This window comes from Gambusia affinis, linkage group LG12 (assembly GCF_019740435.1).
Source record: "Gambusia affinis linkage group LG12, SWU_Gaff_1.0, whole genome shotgun sequence".
Classification (NCBI taxonomy): Eukaryota; Metazoa; Chordata; class Actinopteri; order Cyprinodontiformes; family Poeciliidae; genus Gambusia; species Gambusia affinis.
In genome coordinates this window covers 9,882,747-9,904,862 of record NC_057879.1, presented here as the reverse complement: position 1 = coordinate 9,904,862, position 22,116 = coordinate 9,882,747, and the positions used below count along the sequence as shown (strand labels likewise).

The following is a 22,116-nucleotide window of genomic DNA, read 5'->3' as shown; positions in this document are numbered from 1 at the left end:
AACATCTGTGTTTTAAATACATTGTAGAGATATGGGTTATTTTTAGAGAGTGTATATTTTCACAAACCTAACAAAGCTTCCTGACTGTGTAGGAAAGACAACCTTATTAGAGTAGGTAGACTTCTTAAAATACTGTAACCAACTTCAGTTTTTTTAATTATGTCCTGCTGGAAGGTGAAGCTTTACCTCAGTCTTAACCCTTCGCTTCCTCTAACAGAATATTTACTATCATTATTATTGATAGTGGTATTAGTAGTGTTATTATTAATAGTAGTAGTATTAGTACTCTCTGAAAGATACTCCCTACCGGAAGGTGGCGTTGAAGCGCCCTAAGGTTACTGTTTGTCCCTAGAAGGAGAAGCACGCCCATTTTGCTTGCACAGTATATGTCGAAGTGTGCTGGCATATCAGACAGACTGAAGAGGACAAAGAAACGCAATGGACGGGTAAATATCATTATAAACCAAACGAATGCTTCTGCCTTCACCCTCCATAGTTGTATGTGTGGGACAGCCGAAATTGCATCTTGGATTCAGCTTTTTCGAAGCATGCTACATGTTAGCTAATGTGTTATACCTTCGTTCTGAATCTTGCGAAAAACGTGATACAGCCAGCAAGTCTCGGTCAGGCAATGTGGGGCATATCCTGTCTGTATCCAGGCGTATTTTCACCATGATATATTACGTGACAAGACACTTAGCCTCAGACGCTGAAATTAGGAGTGTAGGGGAACGATATAGTAAAAAAAAAAAAAGAAAACGTATTCTCAATTTCTCGGTCAAATTGCGTTGTAACGGTAGCTAGCTATATTGTTATCTAGAAAAATAGATATAAGGGACTTTCATTACATGTTGACACCATTGTAGACTTTATAATGATTTCAGAAGCCAATAATAAAGCAGTTTGTTATGAGCCATGCTAATTTTCTGTCCACCTGTCAGTTGGTGCTGCTAGCTTAATCCCAACTGAAATAACGGTCCTTTGTTTGTTTGAGGCCAGTCTGCTGCACAGGACTGAGACTGTGATCAATGCACGGCTTTATCTCCGTTTCCGTCAAGCCTCGCTGTTGAAAAACAGCTGCTTGGGTCAGAAATTCAGTCACTTTTTCATATGGTGATGACCTTATATAGTATAGGGTTTATGCGTGGGATCAAGCCGCGTCTGTTGTGGACAAAACGTAACATTTCAGAGTAAGGAAATAACAAAAGATACAATGTTCTTTAATTTATGCCCTTGAATTAGCATTTATACATGTGAGAAATGTTACTCGCATTCATCTAAATGTTTACAATCGAAATATATTTTTATTTATTGCCATGAAACGTTAATTTTTTTGTTGTTAGCATCAGCTAATTAGCCTGTAAGCTTGTCAGACCCCATAGGGTAACGCTTGTTACACCAATTTTAAAAAAACAACACAATTTTCTACCTTTAATCCCACAAAAATACATGTCCAGCTTGCATTTTTTCCATACTTAACATCCAGTCATCCAACCATCATTCCCCTTCTGTTATTCTTGGTGGGTTGGTTGGGAGGGTGTGGTGCCTATTGCCGAATGTCATTGTTAAAGTTAATAGAACAAAAATTGTGGGGATTTTTAGCCTTGATGTATTCAGTGAACAGAAGAAAAAAAATGGGGTTTGCTTTGTTCAATAATTTTAGACTTTGTTCACTTCTTGATATAATGGAACAAAAGCTGCCAAAGGCACAAAATGGCAAGGGGGCGAAACGACCCACACTTATTTTATGATTTAGATAAAATTACATTATTTTCAGATACATACTTATTAGTAAGTATTAAACCACTTTTTGCCCTTTTTACTATATAATATTATGTTGTTTATATACTTCACAATACATCATATTGTACAGTAGTGCTGAGACTGCAGAAATATTCTCTCTGCCTTTGCTTCAATATCTTTTTTTCCATTCTATTTCCAGTGATGTTGCAGTTGGTGTGAAGGTAAACTACATTACCTATTATTAACAAAACATTTTTTTCATTAGTCTGTGCTGTCATATCTGTCCTGTTCATCTTGTATTCAAGTTGGAGAGTAAAAATGTGACTTTCTGCTTTTTGTCCTTGTTATTTAGAGAGGCTCAGATGAGCTGAACATGTATAGTAGCAGCCCCAACTCAATGACAGGTGAGTTTGATCAAACCTGCTGACATACTTTATTTAAGCATCTGCAATACATTTTGTGCTCAGAAAGAAGGTCAGGAAATGACACAGGAAGTTGTGTTCTGTAAACAACTGAACTTCAGCAGATTTCAAATGGATAGGTTTGGGTTTTTTTTTTTTTTAATTCAAGGAGTTATTTACATGTATAGCCTGTATGCCCCAGCTCCCCTTGTGATGGCTACAGTCTGTCAACTGTTGGATCGAGACAGCGTTATACTACAATGATGTCTGTTTAATGCTTTTGCTTGCGAATCTTTGTTCAGCAAACGGTAGTGACAGTAAGAAACAGCGCTTGGACGAGTCCCCTCCCTCCAGAGTGCTCCACATCCGAAAACTTCCCAACGAAGTGACAGAAACAGAGGTCATTGCTCTCGGCCTGCCCTTTGGAAAGGTCACCAACATTCTGATGCTGAAGGGAAAAAACCAGGTAGACACTATAAAGTCCAAGCACATTAATATAGGCTTTCTGTATAATATTGTTCTCTTGGTTTTAAATATTGGCGATTTCATATGTTTCTTGTTTTTTTAGGCATTTCTAGAGTTGGGTACAGAGGAAGCAGCCATCACTATGGTGAACTACTACACAGCTGTGACACCACAGGTCTGAAATCAGTATTTTTATTTTTCTCATTTATTAATACATCATTTTGTTAAACATAGTCAAGTATTTTTGTTGTTTTTCTCTAGGTCAGAAATACTCCGGTCTTCATCCAATATTCTAACCACAAAGAACTGAAAACAGATTCAGCTCTGAACCAGGTATAAATGGGCCTCAAATTTCATTTCAGACACAGAGCTTCCATTAATCAACCATTAACAGACGTTGTAGCAGAAGAGCTTTCTCATTCTAATGTTGTTCGTTGTTTTTTTGGGGGGGGGGTTTTGTCCACCCAGAGAGCCCAGGCTGTCCTGCAGGCGGTGTCAGCTGTCCAGGATGGCAGCTCTCCATCCTCTGACCAGGGCGTGTTGGAGCTCGCTCCGCCCCCCAGCCCTGTGCTGCGAATTATTATCGACAACATGTTTTATCCTGTAACACTGGATGTTTTACAACAGGTAAACTCTGAGCATTTGAAACGTTAACATTGATAAAACATTGTTGATTCATGTGGCCTTTGAAAGACCCGTGATGGAATGATCAGATTAATAGCATTCATTGTTTTCAAAAAAAAAAAAATTTCTACTTTGTTTCAGATTTTCAGCAAGTTTGGCACCGTTATGAAGATTATAACCTTCACTAAGAACAACCAGTTTCAGGCTCTTCTGCAGTTCAGTGACCCAGTCAATGCTCAACAAGCTAAACTGGTAGGATACCAGTCAACACTGTGACCCACTTTGATCACATGATATGATCCCACCCAATGATCATTGACTCCTTAAGTTAACAAAGAATTCAACCACTTTTTGTGAAACTTGAAATGTAGTTTTGGTCCACCAAAAAAAAAATGTAAAGGTGACTAGCAGCATCAGCTGCCACTTTCTAGGTAGAAAAACAACATGCAATATTGCTGGTTTAAGTTTTAGTTTATTTACTGGATATTCTGATTGATTATTATGTATTAATAGTTCATGAAAATGTTTTTATAATGAGCCTAAATCCTCAAACTCCCTTGTTAAAAATGTTAAAAATTAAAATGTAATTTTTTTAGCAGGTTAATCACTGAATTTCTTTACTTTCTAAATCTGTCACTTTTAAGTTCTTTGACTTTTTTTTAAAATTACATTAAAATAGATACTTTTTTAAATTTTCACTTTCACAGCATGTTATCATTGTTCCTTTTTTAAAACAAGTGTTAGTTTCTTTTCTGCAAATAGAGTATGCAAGAAAAATACTAAATGAAGTATGATCATTGGTGACGCTTACACTTGCTTCTTCTACTCTAGTCGTTGGATGGACAGAACATCTATAATTCGTGCTGCACTCTGCGGATAGACTTCAGTAAACTGGTCAACCTCAATGTTAAATACAACAATGATAAAAGTCGTGATTACACCAGACCCGACCTTCCGACAGGAGACGGAGAGTCAACCAACAAGGATCATTCTTTACTGGGTAAATACTCATTTGTTATTGACTGTTTTTATAATGTTCAATCATATGATTTTATATTCTGTCACACATTTTACTCTCTAAATGGAAGACCTCCTGTACACACATTTTTTTAATCTGTATTTTTTCTATTGAAATAATTGATAACTTAATGCTACTGTGCATACAGGTGCGCTAACTGTAGATGGATATCAAAGGAAATCTTTTAACTTGATTAACGTGTTAAGGATCGATGTACTATAGATTTCCTAAAACGGTACTACAATCTGTCATAAGTTGAGGCAAAACAAACTTAACTTGCATTTTATGCAAAAGATCGTGTTGGAAATGAATCCTAATGATTAGAAAGTGGAGTGTGTGGGGAAAGTTAAGGTTCCACACGTAACTTTAACATCATTGTAACTTAACTTTATACATCAATGTATTTATCTTGAATAAATACATTGATGTATTTATTCAAGATAAATACATTGATGTGTTTCTCACAATGTTACCCCGTTGTAACACTGTCTTATTATCTTTTGGAAGATGCCTGCGTCCTTTCTGATGAAAAAGTATTTTTCTGAAAGAAAGAAAAAAGTTAATCCTTACTCTGCATAGGATATTAGTAGTTGTTCATACAAATGGTTTTTGTCTGGTAGGTACCCCATCTGGAGCACTAGCTTCCTACTCTAGTGGAGGAGGCTACTCATCATCTCTCTCCCTCTCACAGGGTGGAGGTACATGTATATTTTTTCCTTTTAATTTCCATCCGCTTGTTTGTCTATATGTTCTGCTAGGATAATTGAAAATGTCTTCAATTGATGACATTCTCAATTGATTCATTGAACTGAATAATAAAGAAAAGCTACATAAGAAAAGTTACTACAATCTAGTAATATACCTGAGGGTATTTCTGTTTTGTTTTTTTGTTGTTGTTTTTGTTTTGCCTATTAAATCGATGAGAAACAATTACTCCATTAGTTATGTCAATCAATGCAATGAGAAGCTGTTTGTCTTTAAAAAGAAAAAAGTTCAACTCATTCTAGTTTTGTTGGGGTTTTTTTCTATATTTTGGTGTTGTATCATCCAGACTTGTTTCTTACCCTGGGCTTACTCTTCAGGAGCCATCAGTCCCCTGAGCGCCGCAGCGGCGGCGGCAGCGGCGGCAGGTCGCGTCGCTCTCTCTGGGTCCGGAGTGTCAGGTGTCCTGTTGGCGTCCAACCTGAATGAAGAGGTACACTAACCATAAGCAAAACTTTTCACACTAAAATCAGTTCTTTAGGCTCTAGTTTTGCTCACTTATATATTTACGACATATTTAACAGTTTTGGATGATTCTTCTGAGTTAACAATATACATTCTTGTGTGGGTGTGTGATTGTATGAGTGCTATGCATAACTTATGTTATTTTTTTTATATAAATACGGATCCTTCACCTCAGAAGTCTCTTTAGTTCTGTGTAATCGTCCCGGATTATTATAGCAACAGGATGACTGTGGAGTATAATTGTTTACGGCTTAGTTTAAATAAATAGTTTCATTTTCTTTCAAGACTATTTTTGGAGGAACACACTGAAGAAACCCCACACTAAGACAACTGTCAATTTTTTTAAAGCATAAACTGACTTTGGAACATGGTAAACGCCGGTTTTTAGCACCATAATCAGTGTGGTTTTCTTCTCAGAGCATTTTTACATTCTGGTGAGGATTTATTTATTTTACAAGAGAGTCAGCCTTAACTTGGCACAGTTCTTCTTCTTGCACTGAGAATTGTTTTTGTGCGTGGGCATGTGCATGAATTTCTTTTACTTTATTTTTCTTGCCATGAACTGTAATGTTCTAAACTCTGAGGTCTTTTTAGCTAATTATGTCCAACCGCTTTTCTCCGTACCAGGCCGTACATCTCCAGTTAAACTTTTGACATGTTTTTGTTTTTTGTTTTTTTCTGTACCTGACAGATGAACAAAATTTATTCTTTTTATTTTTCTTCTTACAATTATGTTTATTCTCAGTCACATTTTCTGAATTCCAAATATGTATCTACTTTAATATCTCTATCTCAACTGTATCTGCTATCCTTTCTTATGTTTGTTGCTGTCTTTCTCTCTCTCTCTCTCTCTCTCTCTCTCTCTCGTCTGTCTATTTCTCCAAGTACCTGGTGAGAGGATAAGGCCAAGGTGCAGGAGTTTTATCTTGGCCGTATTAAACCGTCTCACTCTTCTATTTACCTCAAGACCAGGAGACACATGCCAGCAGTGTTGTGCTTGAGCACTCTAAAAGGGTTATCAATGCGCACTACTGTAAACCAATATGTTTTAAGAACATTTAGTGTTGGCTTTGGTGACACTGATACGAGGAATAATGCGTGTGCTTTCAGTATTGCGCAGTAGAAGGAAAAAAAAAATGTTCTAAAGCTATTCTGGTGGTGATTCAGAAATTTGGTGAAAATGTAACAGATTGAAATTATGCCTCGCACTTTTAACAAAAAATGTGGTCGCACTTGGTTTAAAAAGCAAGAATTATGACCAGTGCAATATACAATAGGAAGTGGTTAATTTCTGGTGGTTGAGTCTCTCAGTTACTCATTATTTAAAAAGAAATCCAGATGTTCTTATCAGCTGTTTTATTTTGGTAATGTTTCTCTGGCTATTATATTGCCATCTATGTAGGTGTAATAGTTAAATTATTAAACTGACCCTATGATTTGCTCTGCAAACATACACAATGCTGTTTTTGAACATGCTTGGGTTGCACAATCGCTTGAATCGAAAGCAACTTTGCAATATCAATCATGTATGTTCAACTAACCTTTACTGCTCATAAGATGTAGATTTAGTCACTAAAATGCTAATTTTCAAAGATTAGACTCTTTGAGAATGAGAATGAACACAATAATGAAAAATGAAGAGCAGATTTAGGATTATAAGGGTTAATCCCAACCCATATAACTATGGTAATATTCAGTCATATCAGATTGGAATCTTTTCCTAACATTTTACAGGCCTAGGATACACAGTTTATTTTTCTATGTAAATTAAAGTGGTTGAGTGTTAATTTCAAGCATTGAATGTTGAGTCGTGTCACTTGTTCCTCATCTTCTCACTCTGTCATCAGTTAAAAAAGCCTCTAATTCTCCATGTTCCACCACAATAGAACCAACAAACCCAAAGACAATTGTTTGTATTTAAGTTTGAAAGCGAAGATCCACCACGTTTTCCTGGGTATCGAATCCAAAATCCATCCATATCCATCAATTGGTCACATGTCTGTTTTGTGTCAGCATCGACCCCCACCTCTCAGCGTATGATTTTTAAAATTTTTTTTAATTATTTTTTTTTTACGCAGAACCCACGGTGTTTTAACCTAAATCCTTTAAGCATTATAAAGCAAAGGCCGTATCATCTTACTTTGGAGTGATAAACTCATCAGTCTGACCTGCTCATCACGTACAGCAGTCCTAATGGTGCCTGTTTACCTTCAGCCATCTGCTTCATGGTTCTCCCGCCCCTCATTCTTTTACTCTGAGGTTATGATTCGTCTGGAGAGTCCTGTTTTGTTTTGTTAATTTCCTCCCATCCCTCCTGTTCTTCACTTTTACATGCATCCAGCAGAATGAGTGTGTGCGCTGCTGAAATAATGGAGTGAGACTTTGGAGTCCTTTATTTTGCGTGCGTGCTTTTTTGACTCAATCAGCAATCATTCAGACTCCGTTGATGTTCCACTGATGCTCTGTTTACTGACCTCTGCTTTGGTTTTTGTCCTCCTCTCCTCCTTTCTCCCCTCCCTGCCTCCTTTCTTCCCTCCTATGCTCCTCTCATACATTTTTATTTTCTTTCCATTTGACTCTCCCTATAACCACACATTCTTTAACTCTAAATCTTCTTCTGAACACCTTCCATATAAACCGTTTCTCTGCTTTTCTCCCCCAATTACTTCCTTCTATTCTACTCACATTTCTTAATCTGAACTGAACTGGACTTTGGCTTTGCCATTCTGACCTCATCCCCCCTGACCCCCCCAAACCTCCCCCTCCATTTTTGCTTCACCTCTCATCATCATGGAAACAACCACCACCTCCCCCTTCGTCCAACGCTGGGCGGTCTGATCTCTACCTTCGTCTCTCCTCTTCCTCCTCCTCTGCTCCTCCTCTTCCTGTCCTCTGCTCTGCGGTCTCTCTCTCTAAAGATGGTCACGCCTCAAAGTCTCTTTACCCTCTTCGGTATGTTCAATCTCTTCTATTCTATCTGTATATCTCTCTCTGTTAATCCAGTTTTGTTCACTTTCTTCAGTGATGTGGTGGGCACTCTGCTCTTCTCTATCTGCCTGTTTTTTCAAGCTCTTCTCTGTCACATTGTACATTGCAAAGTTGAAATATTCTACTGTCTTTACACTGAAAGAGCAGTGAGTCTGGGAGATTGTCTCTTTGGTCAGCTTATCTATTAATTGATGAGAACAAAGACACCAGAACCATTAAGGTCTTATGAAACCTTTAGCCTGGTCCTTAGCTTGTAGATTCTTGCTTCTTGAATTAAAATGGGGGGGAAAAAATCCAACCAGATCTCTTGAATAAACTTTATAACATTTCCTTTTTCTTTTTTTTTTGACTGATCGAGAACTGTCCTGCTTTCCTCATCATCCCTTGCGTTTGTTCCTAACCTCCCCATGAACAGTGCAGAAATATTGATTTTCCTCAAATATAGCGTTCCAAACATAAAACTCACTGGGACTTGCGGCTAACGATTATTTTAATAATTAATTAATCTACCAATTTTTCTGATAATTAATGGAATTTAAAAATATATATATATTTTACAGATTTACATTGAGGCACTTTTTTATTAGAATATTAGAAATACATTAAAATATGAAAATGAAATAAATAATTAAATTCCTTTCTTAAGTAAGAAAAAGGACATTTCACATCCTAACATGGAATAACACAATAAATCCGAACCAGGTAAAGCTAAAACTGCACCACTTCAGGAGTTTTGGCCAAAACATATATTTACAGATAAATGTGTTTTTATCTTGAATTCAAAATGTCTGTCTTTTTATGTATAGTTTTGGTTTAATTGCTGCTCTTAATGTTTTTGTTTTTTGTTGGGGGGGTTGTGGGGGTTTCAGCAAATTGCCTTTTTTTGAGTCCGTTTACAATTAATCAAATACTAAATTGATGACTATTTCAATAATAGATTCATCACAATTAGTCTGATTGATCGTTTCAGTCCTAATTCATATTGGGATTTCATTCGGTACACCAACTCATGCAAAATGAAGACCAATTATACAAGTTCTGACATTTTCTGCTCTTGTAAATCTGAAAATTGTGGCGTTTATTTGTTTTCTGCCCCATTTACTCCGACACCCCTGAAAGAATCTAATTCACCCAGAGACTTTTAAAGGCAACTTGAGTGTTAAATAAAAATCCAGGCCTGTGTTAGTTAATCTAAGCAAGTAACATGAAAATATCTGATGCTTGAAAGCTTACATGTGAGTGAGATGGACACCAAGAACGTGTGTTTTTGTTTTTGCACGTCATAGCTGTTCTAACGCTAATATTGAGCAGATACTGTATGAGCCTGGTTTACCAGCACAGAGCCAATCGTAAACGCTCTGTGAAGCTGTCCCCACTGATGCTCTGCAGAGTAACATTTGGACAGGGAGCCAGGTCCTTCAGGGTTGATGTTCTCACCACATTAATGGGTCAGTTGATCACAGCAATCCAGTGTACTCACCAGGACTCACTCCAGCTCTCCCTCTTTGCCTTTTCTCTCTCGAATTTGTAACGAGTTGTTGTGGTCACATAGTTGATCTCTCGTTTTCTTAAACTGTGCTGTTGGGATTGCCTGTCAGCCAAGCCGGGCACAAATATCTCTAAAAGTAAAAACATTACCCCAACAAAAGCATTAAAGGAACTCTGTTGATTTATTTATTTCTTTTTCTATTTTTTATTTTTTTGTTTGTATCTACATAAGTGTTACCAGCAGCATGTTCTTTCAGGTTTAGTAAGTGTTTTCTTCCTGCACCGTTTTACAGTTTAACCACCTAATCAAGCTGCACTCATGCCAAACATTAACCTGCCAGCCGGTTTGAGCTGTGTGTCAGTGTTAAAGTTCAGCTGAGGTGTCGCCACATTAAACGACTCAGATCATTTCAAGCACTTGATTGAATTGTAGTAGAAGTCAAATGGGAAGAGTCCATCTTTTCTTTTCATTTGTCTTTCTAGCACTAACTTGATTCCTTTCATCCTTCACACCTCTTCTTTTTTTATCTTGGTCGGCTCCATCTCTCCTGCTCTGTCTGTTCTATCCTTCTCATCTACTCCTCCGCCCTCGTCTCTCCTGCTCTCTCTCTCTCTTTCTCTGTCTGTCTCTCTCTCTCTCTCTCCCTTCAGGCGTCTATGGTGATGTCCAGAGGGTGAAGATCCTCTACAACAAAAAGGACAGCGCTCTGATTCAGCTTTCTGATGGCAACCAGGCTCAGCTTGGTAAGATGTAGTAATGTTGTAGGTATAAATTTATTTCCGACAGTGTGTTAAATTCTATTGGGGAGTTTTAAAGGTGTTGAAGCTTCTCATTTTCCCATCGTTCATGTTTTTGTTGCCCATAGCAATGAGCCACCTGAATGGCCAGAAGGTGTTTGGTAAAGTGATGAGAGTAACTCTGTCGAAACATCAGACGGTAGCCTTGCCCAGAGAAGGACTGGACGACCAGTTACTCACCAAAGGTAAGATGAATCATATTGTTATGATTTGCATTTTGTTGCTTTTTAATAAATATTATAAATATAATCTTTGTAGTCTTGCATCAAGTGTCCCTCAGGCTCTCAGGTGAACAAGCAGGATTTTTGCAAATTTGCATCATGCAGTAATAATGAGTTGTAATCTGACACTGTTTTGAAATCAGCACCATGTATCTACTTTACCTCGATACATTTCTGTCAGGTATTTTGTTCCAGCCATTAGTTGGTGACGGTCTCTCCTTTTGCAGCAGGATAACAATCTACAGCACAGAGATAATTTTATATCAGAATGTCTAAAAACACATTATTAGGATTTTTTTTTATGTGGCCTAGTCCAAGTCCAGACTTGAATCTTAATGAGGTTCGGTGGCGGGATCTTAACCTGGCCATTCATGCTTAGAAACCACCAAATGCTGCTGAAATAATGCATTCTTTAAAGAAGAGTCGACCGAATTGATGAAAGAGAGATTAATGAATTCACTTTCGTAGTGACAGTGAGGCAAAGCACTTTGGTTTGTTTCAGTGGCGTCGACAACCGGCTGAAATAACGGAAGCCGTCGACTCAACCTTGTGAAGCAAGCAGGCCACAGCTCCAATGCAATCCTGTGAATGTTCACGTGAATGTTTTGTTTTTGTCGGACAGATTTTTCTGGCTCCCCCCTCCATCGCTTTAAGAAGCCAGGATCTAAAAACTTCCAGAACATCTTTCCTCCATCTGCAACACTTCACCTCTCCAACATCAGGTAGAAGAAAATTCAGACGTATTACTGGATCACAGTTATTTCGCCCAGTGAACATCGATTGGTGTTTTTGCTCCTAGGGATGGAGTCGGAGAAGACGATCTCCGCCGCCTGTTTTCCAACAGCGGAGGAACCGTCAAGGCCTTTAAGTTTTTTCAGTAAGACGTGTTTCTGAACAATCAGAGCTGTTTTAAAGAGTCCCACCTGTCTGTTCGGATTTCCCTTTGAGTTTTACTCACAGGAAATTGAGGTGTTACAGCAATGTCCCAATTCGATCAGATTTGGATCCTCCACAAATCCATGTTGATGGATTCAGGGGATGGGAGGAAAAAGTTCACATGATTTGGTGCTGGATGTGGTGATCAACAGTTCATCAAGGGGAAATTTTCTGGGTTTTAGTCACTCGATAGTTGCATCACTAAATAAAGAGGGTTTTTTTTTTACTGGCATATCCCTTGTACATATACAATGATTTTTAACTGTGCTGTCTTGTTCACAGGGACCGTAAGATGGCGTTGATCCAGATGTCGTCGGTGGAGGAAGCGATTCAGGCTCTGATTGACCTTCACAACTATGACATGGGAGGAAATCACCATCTTAAAGTTTCCTTTTCGAAGTCCACCATCTAACCCGCACACCAAACTCCTAAACAACATCTTTGACTAGCAAAGAAGCCACTACCATTTTTCTTTTTATTATTTTCTTTGAATAGTTTATTTTTTGTTTGTTTGTTTTGTTGAAGTATTGTAAAAAAAAATACAAATTCCACTAACTGTGTTTTCTTTCTTTAAAGCAGTGAAAACTGTCCTGCGCTCGGTTTCTTTTCGAAGGCGTCTCTGCTTTGACCTTTTCCTCCACTTTAAAGAGCAGCAAAACACCAGCTGAATGTTGTTTTCCTGTAGTTCCTGTAGGTCTCAATCCACAGCAGTGTCACTGTGGAGTTTTGCTACAGGTGAACAGACGTTCTTTAAGAAGTAAAAACTAGTGACTTTTAAGCCACTACTTAGTGCAAAGTGCTGTTTTGATCTTGTGTTGCTTCACACAGAAAACCTGTGACTGTTCAGCTTCCGGTTCCCTTTGGATTAGTGGAGGAAGGCTGGGGTCTCCTTTCATTTTCTTCTCCACAATGAGAAGAAAATGACATTCTTCAAGCTTCAAAGCATACCATAGTGTTACCTTTTTCAGCCCTTAGCTTGTCTGATTAGTGAAGTGTTCAGATTTTGACTGATATAGTCTCAGTGCACCGCTTCACTTGGTTCAATCTCACCATTTACATTAATACAGGTCAGTTTATTTGCAAAAATTCATCTACACTGAGGGTCACTCTGAAAAATAATTTGTTTTCAGTAGGACTCTCAAGTAAATACTGGGGCACGCAAAGTTTTTGGGCGTCTCTGATCAAAATGTATTTATATTTTAAACTCCCTGAAGCACTCAGTGTAGCATAAGCTTCAAGTAAAAACAGCAACCTGTCCAAACTGTTTAAAAGCATAATGGCCGCTGACATTAGATACTTAGATTTTAGTTCTAGATTGAGTTAAGATTAAAAAATAAATTGGATATTAAGTCACATAATGAAAATAATTCAACATGTCATTAAAATCTGTAGAAAATACTAACAACGATTTAAGATTTTAAATTCAGCCTTTGAACCCAAACTTTTTTGCATGGTCTTAAAAGAAGCCACATTCCTAATTAGACAAAAAGTTTTCATTTAAAGGGATAAATAATTTTTTACCGTTTCACAGGCGCAAATGTAACCACACTGACTCTCATTAAGCACTGTTCAGCAATCCTCCAGAGAAACCTTTTCAATCCCATCTTTAGACGTTGCTGCACACAACCCAGGTGTTTTGTTTTTTTGGATGCCATGCATCGCATCATTTGCAGGTCTTCAGTTTCCAGAGACCACCAACACTTCGGTGTGTTAAAAGTCGTAAATCAAAAACGATTTACGTTTGTAGCGTTTTATGCACAGATAACCCAGCACACACCGTCTCATATCAAGTCAGACAGGACACGAACATTTTATGAAAAGTCAAAAGGTGATTTCCTGTCCTCTTTGACCAGGAGAAAAATAAATCAGTCACTCTACTTGTTATACGGAACAACCACAGATTTACCGACTCTAACTCGTGACCACAATCCCTTCACAGCAAAAAATTTTGTCTAAAACCGTTGATAACAGCAGTGTGAGCTCATGGCCTTCATTTGAAATTGCCACCATTTGCGGATGATACTTTGGTTTTCCTGAATCCTCCTTTCACTGCTGGATGTTGAATGTATTGATGTTGCCACACTGCAATCATTACCGGGGATCACCATGCAGAACTCGCTCACTATGACGGACGGAGCCTGTTCAAATCGCATCTCCTTTGTTCCAAATGCCGCTGGGTGCATGCTACTGCTGTGTTTAAATGAGGTTTCTACATGTGATTCTGCTTTTGGTCTCTGATTTTGGGAGATCTGTTGGGACCACATGTGCCTTTAGTCTGTAATCTGGTTTTACTGGTGATACTTTAGTGTATAAACGGATCATTTTATTGGTGATGTTTGCTGGTTTTGTGGTTTAAACCTGTACAAAGCCAATTTTCTGAGCGGTTGTCCAATAAAAGCTGAGTTCAGCTTTGACCTTCCCAATTCTGAAGCATTTTCAAGCAATGCTCAGGAGGCTCCAGCGTACTGGCCAGAAGCTTTCCTCACAATTCTTGATTTAAAACGGAGAGGGAAAGAAAAAGAAAAAAAAGCAGACGTTGCAAAGCCGAGGTGAACTCGAAGGTCGAGGACATCTCCAAAGTAAGTTTTATTTTCCCAAACAATTTCTCATAGCTGACATTTTTTATTTTTGAGGTTTTATTGTAAGTTTTCTACTTGATTTAAGTCTGTTTTGTGAAAAGATTTCAGACTAGCACAAATTAAACTCGTCTTTTCTACCAACAAGCGCAAGTAAACTTGTTTTTGTGTATGAACTCGAAGCCTTTGATCTCATCTGTATCTTACCTGTAATAAACTCGTCTGTTCTCACTCTGTTCAGTTCTGCCAATCTCACTTCTTTCTCTCCACTTTTCTCTGTTCTTTCTCAAACAAAAATAATAAAAAAATGAGACATTCTTACACCTTTTTACAGAGATGAAACGAGGACATTCTTGAGTGATAGTACATCCAGCTTCCATGTTTTTCTCTCCTTGCAAGCAAAATGCTATTTCATTGGGCTTCTAGTTGGTCTTGCAAATTTGTTTACATCTTTTCATATCTGTGTCATGAATGCATAAACAGCAGTTTGAAAATTGTACGTGCCCACGTTAAATATCCGTTAATACATCTTGACTGTCGTGGGTGCAGCTGGAGTAGTTGAGTTTGCACTTCAAACACCGAGGACTGAGGAAGCTCGCTGTGGATAAACCAAGGACACACACTGATGAAATGTGACACAAATGGAAGCTCTAAAACTCTTTTATATAAATGGGTCTTGATTGGATTTGTTTCCCAATGGCCTGTTTGTGAAGTTGGATCCTGCGCTGCTCAGTAAAATCTAAACTACTTTATAATATGTGAGACCACTTTGGGGAGCAGCTTGAGACTAGACTGTTGAGTGGGAAATTAGCACTAAGTGAAACCTTTGCTCTCATCTCTCTGTCCCCTTCCTTTGATTTCTTTATCAAACGGTCACTAATGAAGCCCTCATTTCAGCCCAGTGAGCCTCTGAAAGGGAATAGGGGGGAACAAAGAGGCAGATAAAAGACAGCAAATCTGGACTGATGAACTCATTCTTGGTAATTAGCAGTCTTTGGGAAAGCCTGAATGGGTAAGAATGGAAATACTCAGCAGCACACACCCGTCCGAGCCAAGATCTGAATCATGCTGTAAACATCGCACTTGAATATAGAAGAAAACATTAAGTGCTCTGACTCCTGTTTGAAAACAAGCAGCCAAGAAATTGTCATATTAGAAAGAAAGTGTAAATAGGACAATTTAAAATACATAGTCCACATCAATTCTGTTTTTTGTTCTTTTATATTTGATGTTTTGACCCTGTGTCAGAAGTTAATCTTGGCCTTAACTATAATACTGATCTGATAGCTGCAAATTTAAATATTACATGAATATTATAGTGACCTTGAAGGCCCCTGATGGAGTGAGGGACTCCAAGCAGCTGCTAAGTTGTTTGCTTGGGTCTTTGGCAGTCTGGTTAAAAATGAAGCAAAAAGGGTCAGATAAAACTCAACAAATCTTGGATCCTCCGTTTCTCTTAATTCAACTCATAATGGAGAGTCTTTTTGTCGTTTCAGAAAAAACAAGTAGTTAAATAAGACTTATTCCATCGTAAAACACAATGTAAAAGTACTGACTGAATTTTAATGTCTAATAAAACTACTATTCTCCCCGTCTGCAGCAGGCGATAAAGGCCTATTCGGATGAAAAATGTAACTTTTGCTACACGCTGTTCCACTGTTTGTCGCCAGAGGTCAGTGTAAACCATATGTTGCAGCCTGTCGAAGACTAGAGAAAAAGCTTACGTCATAACTGCAATAAAACCAAAGAAAAAACATGTTAAACCTTTACTTGTGTACAAAAAGGAAATATTAATATCAAACAAATAAATAAACATATTTAAGCTGTAGTGTTGTAATTAAGGATGAAACCTGTGACATGAGTGAAGAGTTTCTATTGGCATCAATCAGCCTAAACTGCCCTGCATATTTTAAAACTGGACCCTCATTATGTGACCCAGCAGACGCACACACGTCTAAAGAGGAGAATAAAGGGTGATAGAGTTACAGTAGTGAACAACTGCTGTGTGGTGCAGATGGTGGATGGAGCTTCACGCCAGGTGCAGCTTCTTTTGGGCCCTGCAGGTGGTATTCAGCTGAGTTAGCCGCCGTCCCTCTGGCTCTTACGTCACTTTCACCTGACTCACCTGTTGATCCGCACCGTGAAATACGAAAACGCGCGCTTCATTTAAGCTACTGTTAAAAAAAAAAAGAACATTCAGAAGAAAGTTTTGTTTTATTTACTTTGATTTGTTCGCATCTGTAGGGTGAATAAATCAAAGAAATATTTGCAGCAATACTGAAACACATTTCCTCGAGTTGATAAACCTTCAAATTCTTCTCATTTACAATCAGACTAATCAGAGAAGTGATATCTTTTTTTTTTCGTTTCTTTTTCTTTCACAAAAAACATCCGCTGATGATTTAAAAAGACACCAGGGTAATTAAGGAAGGGTTTCTCACAAAAGGATGCTGATCAGCTGGTATTAGTAAGCAATAAGATGACAGGAGGGTTGTTTTTTATTTATTTATTTTTACAGTTTCACAAATATTTAAGTTACATTCCAGTCTGCCTTGACAACATGCTTCAATCTGTTTTATTCTTTAAAATGGTTCCTTAAACCCATCAGCTGTTCTCAAATGGGACTCCGATGTTTTACAGAATTCGTATGAGCACCTCTAAAGGAAGGAAGGAATTTGAAAAATATACGAATATGCAGGAAAATCAAATGAACGTCCAATCAGTTTTGTGACGTCATCAGAGGCCTATCCTCGGGGAGACCATAACCTGACCTAAATAACAACACAACAGCAAAAGTTATAGAAACCTGGTCGCATCACGTTGTTCTATGGATGACAAACTGTGACAAATGTCTACATTGCTTTTAGATTTATGGTCTCTGTGAAACCACCATTGCAGATAGTTTTGAAGCTCAGAAAGCAAAGTTTATGTGCAGTTTTTAAAGGTGTTTGCAACGCTGTGACTGAGCTAAATTAAGTTTACCTCATCTGCATTTAAGTGAGGAGTAATAAACACATCCAAGCCACCTGACCACAATAATGTCGCATTGACAACTTAGCCCTTTGAAATCAAGACCAAACATTAACATAGTAACAGAGACATTCTTTTTATGGCGCTTTCCTGTTTCCTTTCAAAGAGGCCGGACTCCTGCTGAGCTCTATGGGATGATTTCCTGCCGTAATATTCATGATCCATTCGCTTAAAGGGAGAAAAAAAAAGACAGACACGTTTTACTGGCAAAATGCCGCCACTAGAGCAACACACTGCTATGAAAATGCGTCTTCCGAACCTGATTGGTCTACCGTATTGATGGAATCATAAGTTCTGCTTTCTACCAGAAAATCCTGAAGGATGATTCCCAGCAGTCAGTTTGTGATTTTGAGATCAATCAGACAATAACCCAGAATCCACCTGCCTAAACCCAAACCTGACCGATACTCAATTCACGCCCTAATCCTGAACCTAATCCCTCCCCCCAAAAAAATAACTCTTCTTATTGGGCCCCATGAGGAGCAGTGGGTCACCAACATGTAGTTTTATTTGGAAAAATTTTAATTACAAGGTGAGAAATGCCAAAACACAGAAATCAAGTTAATTACGTCTCTGAATCAGTTCAGTTCTGCAAAGAAGAGTGGGTCAAAGTTCATCCACAGGTCTTCACCAGTTGTCTCAAATGCTTTGGTTAATCCCAACCAACCAATTAGGATTAGGGGGAAATTACTTTATTACATGAGGCCATGTTGGCTTGAATAGCTTTTCCTTAATACATGAAATAATCTTTATCAGACAGTAAAGATTGTAATGAGCGAATGAACGAGTGAACGGACGGATGGATGGGTGGATGTAAGTAAGGAAGAAAGGAAGGTTTTATGTGACCAATAGCGTTTCTCCTCTCTGATGACCTCACTGCCCCCCTGCCCCCCCCCAGCCCCCTCCATGTTGTGTGTGTGCTCAGTGATGCAGATGATCCTCAGATCTCTTCCCCTCCCCCGCAGGGCCTTCATTTTCCTCACTCACACAGTCCTTGATGGAGCGGGGGAGAGGGCAGAGAGAGGGAGGGGGAGGCGGGCGGAGGTCATTAGTCAGGGGGAATGAAAAGAGAGCAGCCGCCCCGATTTACACACACACACACACACACACACGCACACACACAAACACACACACACAGAGCATGGGTGACAGCTACATCAGTGTTTGTGATGATGTGACCCCCTCCCTCCATCCCTCCACCACCAACAATGCTCCATTAAGACCCAGCCTGGTGTCAGAGGAGCAGCGGTGAGCAGGTTAGCTCCTCTGCTGCCTCGTTGTGTAGTAAACATGATGGAAAGCCTCCTTTCTTCTCGCAGACCGAGATCTGGAAAACAATACAACACCATCGATCACACGGAGACAGTCCTCACTGTAGTGAACAGAGAGACAGAAAGCAGATCGGGAAATTAACAGATCACATGGCATTCATTGAAGCCTAATTATCGTTTGGCTCATGTGCTTTAAAGTGTTGGAGGACAATAATCCCATTCAGGTTTCACACAGCACAGGCTTATATTTCTGTTTCAGGCCTGACTGACCCTGTTATGTGTTGTTATTCTGTCCCAACTAATGCAGTCTGACTGAGTCCTAATTTGTCATGATAAAATCTGAAGATGTGACATTTCTAACAGTAGAATTCAACATCTGTGACTATAGACAGTTAAGGTGAAATGGAGAAAAAGTGGGGAAAGTTCAAGGCTTTCAGCCCAAACTAGACCAGCCTGGACTCCAAAGATGGCTTCCTTTAGATGAGTATTTGCTTTCGTACTGTGGTGTAACAGGGTGGGACTCATATGTGGTCTTTCTGCTACTCTTTCATCATCCTACTTTATGGTTTCTTTAGATGGGGGGCGGGAGGGAAAGGTTCTTTTGGACCTCCGTTTGTGAAACATTGTGGATGTTTCCTATTTCCAGTCTGACTGAATCTCTTTTGGGGCTTTTAAAGGGCCAGTGTTATGCCAAATCATAACTTTAGCTTTAGCTTTACATCATGTTATGATGTCATTCCCTTATCAAAAACAAACCTGGGGTGTTGCTTTCTTTACATGGATGTTTGAGAAATCGTTTAATCTCCCATGGCAACCAGCTGTACAAACATCTGGGTGGACCTAGCTCTGCCTTCGAGATGCACTTTCCAAGCCTCCACGTCACAAAGCAGCCCTCCCTCATGACACCCCCCCCCACCCCCCCATCCAGCGCCTTCAGACTAGCCAGCAGCTATTAGCAAACACCTGATGCAACTGCACACCAGCTGAACTCGTGACACGAGCTACTTCTGAGTGATCATATTTAACTTTTATTGCACTTTCCTAACAACTGAAGTTGACATGGTTACTTGATTGGAAAGCAACTATGTGAAAATGGAAAAGCACATAACAGCTTTAATACTTGAAAGCTAAATATAAGTTCTTCAGGCAATGCGTCTCCATACCAACAGCACCAGAACTCAAGAACCTGGTGAGGCTTTTGGACTTCACTCAGCATGCTGCGGTTTTGCTTTCAGGGTTGGACAGTCAGATGTTGGTGTCCGCCACTTGAAGACTGTGATTTCAAATAGTCTTGCAACCCGTTAAAAGATTCATCGGCGGCTACAATCTTTTTTTCTAAATGCCTCGTTATTTAGCAATATTATTATTATTATTATTATTATTATTATTATTATTATTATTATTATTATTATTATTATTATTATTATTATTATTATTATTATTATGTTGATTGTACTGTTGATATAATCTATTGCTGGTACTTGAATCTCCAAGTGTTTATATGAAAATACCCACATCCTGTTCTGGAATGTCCTATTTTGTATTTATTTATTTTTGTTGCTTTTTATACCATACAGTATATTTTTGACAGCAATGCAATATCAAAACTTAAATATTTGCAAGAGTACTTTTGGTATTATACTTCTGTTTTCTCTGAATAAACATTAAAATCATGCCTGCTGAAATCAGAGCTAATGGTGCAAAAAAATAAAATATGAAAAAGAATTAAACATGTGCAAAGTATCAGGTGGATAACGTGGCTGTTTTATTATGTCTTAATCTTTCAGAATAAATCATCTTTAGCTGAAATGTTGATGTTGTAGAATTCAGAAGAAGGAACTGTAAAAAAAAAAAAAAATCTGCTTTTTTCTTATATTTTTAGTTTATTTTTACATTTATCTCCTTCATAAAACCGTCCATTTGCATATGGGGCGAGCCGCCCTACAGGACCATGAACTCATCATATTTGGGGCAATAATGCAAACTGCCTCTTGTGCATGTGACATTTCTTTATAATTTATTACTCTGCCTGCTGCATTCAAAGACCGGGTCATATGTAAGGAACATTCTGTATTAATGAGATGAGCGCCTTCTTCGGCCAGCAATCCGTCAGTCCATCTGTCTTTGCATCCGTCTGTCCGTCCCCTCATCCATCCATCAGCGCTCTCTCGGCCAGCCAATCGATACCTGATGTCAGGATGAGGTAAGTGATGACTTCAGAGTCATTAAGTGATATGATAGGCGGACACGGTGCCATCAGCTGCCGCAGCTGGAAATGGATGGACCCCAGACACCCCGGCTCGTATTTCACTGGTCCCTCCCTCTCACACACACATTTATACACTCGGCAGACACACACCAGCCCTGTGAGGATCTCCTATCTCCTGCCATAGAAATGGATTTTTCCTCTGCAGACCACACAGGCCTGATTCATATCTCTATTGATTTAGATGAGGAGATGAACTGAATGGGATGAAATGGGATCGGCCCCTGAAATAAATTAGAAATTAATCATATTGATCAGATCCAGATACACACATGGCAGCAGTTACACGTACAGTGCATAATAAGTCTGGCTGCAGCCATGCAACGCTCCTCCCTGCGTGAGCTGTAATCTAAAATTAATAACGCAGCAATACTGCTGAGAGCGCCTTGAGTCTCCTCAAAACGCTGGAGGTCATCACAAGAAAATCCTGGCCCTTCCTGCAGATGAGCGGCTCCAGGAGAAGATGCTCCGGCTACATGTTAGCTGTCTGCTTCTGAGGTTTTCAGATGTGACGGTAAATCAGGAGAAACTCATGAAAACCATAAAACTGTTGCTGTTAGGAGATTATGGCCTGATCAGTGGTGACCGACAGGTAGAGCTCATTGCAGAAGTATTCATGACATCTAAGCAATTACACATTCTTCCGTGTGTTTCACTGGGACAGAGCAACACAAAATAGTGCACAGTTGTACTATGGAAGAAAAAGGATTCAAGGTTGGATTGTTGTCCAAATGAAAGTGTGACGTTCTGTGAAGGCCTCAGAGGTTGTTTTTTTTTTTGCAGAACACTAGAGAACAAGACAGGTCAGGGAAAGAGATGTGGAGAAGTTAAACAACTAAATCCTAAACTTTGAACATCTCATAGAGCACAGTCATCTGAAAATGGAAATACTGCAACTCTATCAAAACTGCTCACCTCATGTATTTTGGGGAATATAGAGCCATTTTATAGCACCATCTAGTAACTATGTTTCTGTGTATTTCAAACACGACTTTAAAGAAATTTGACTTCACAATTTGACGCCTTGAAATTGGGGCTCTGTCTCTTTAAGAAGCTCCTTCTCT

At 38.9% G+C, this 22,116-nt stretch overlaps 1 protein-coding gene across 2 annotated transcripts; it reads left to right on the top strand.

The window, feature by feature from the left end:
• The first annotated feature begins 312 nt into the window (after nucleotides 1-312).
• Nucleotides 313-14,721, top strand: ptbp2b (polypyrimidine tract binding protein 2b). Of its 2 annotated transcripts, none has more exons than XM_044134125.1 (17): nucleotides 313-446; nucleotides 1,943-1,964; nucleotides 2,096-2,147; nucleotides 2,447-2,610; nucleotides 2,713-2,784; nucleotides 2,871-2,942; nucleotides 3,078-3,236; nucleotides 3,375-3,485; nucleotides 4,065-4,233; nucleotides 4,872-4,949; nucleotides 5,334-5,446; nucleotides 8,397-8,430; nucleotides 10,606-10,698; nucleotides 10,821-10,937; nucleotides 11,596-11,695; nucleotides 11,773-11,850; nucleotides 12,192-14,721. In XM_044134125.1, exons 1-17 carry the CDS (start codon nucleotides 439-441, stop codon nucleotides 12,319-12,321), a joined length of 1,572 nt encoding a protein of 523 aa, XP_043990060.1. In that variant the 5' UTR covers nucleotides 313-438; the 3' UTR covers nucleotides 12,322-14,721. The 2 variants fall into 2 exon arrangements, with proteins under 2 accessions (XP_043990060.1, XP_043990059.1); XM_044134124.1 differs by lacking the exon at nucleotides 313-446 and adding an exon at nucleotides 982-1,190.
• The last annotated feature ends 7,395 nt before the right edge of the window (nucleotides 14,722-22,116 follow it).

Coding starts and splice junctions, on each gene's coding strand:
- ptbp2b (XM_044134124.1), top strand. CDS start 1,111: ATGGTGATGACCTTATATAGTATAGGGTTTATGCGTGGGATCAAGCCG. Junction 5,447..8,396: donor CGTCCAACCTGAATGAAGAG/GTACACTAACCA, acceptor CTCTCTCTAAAG/ATGGTCACGCCTCAAAGTCT. Junction 8,431..10,605: donor AAGTCTCTTTACCCTCTTCG/GTATGTTCAATC, acceptor CTCTCCCTTCAG/GCGTCTATGGTGATGTCCAG.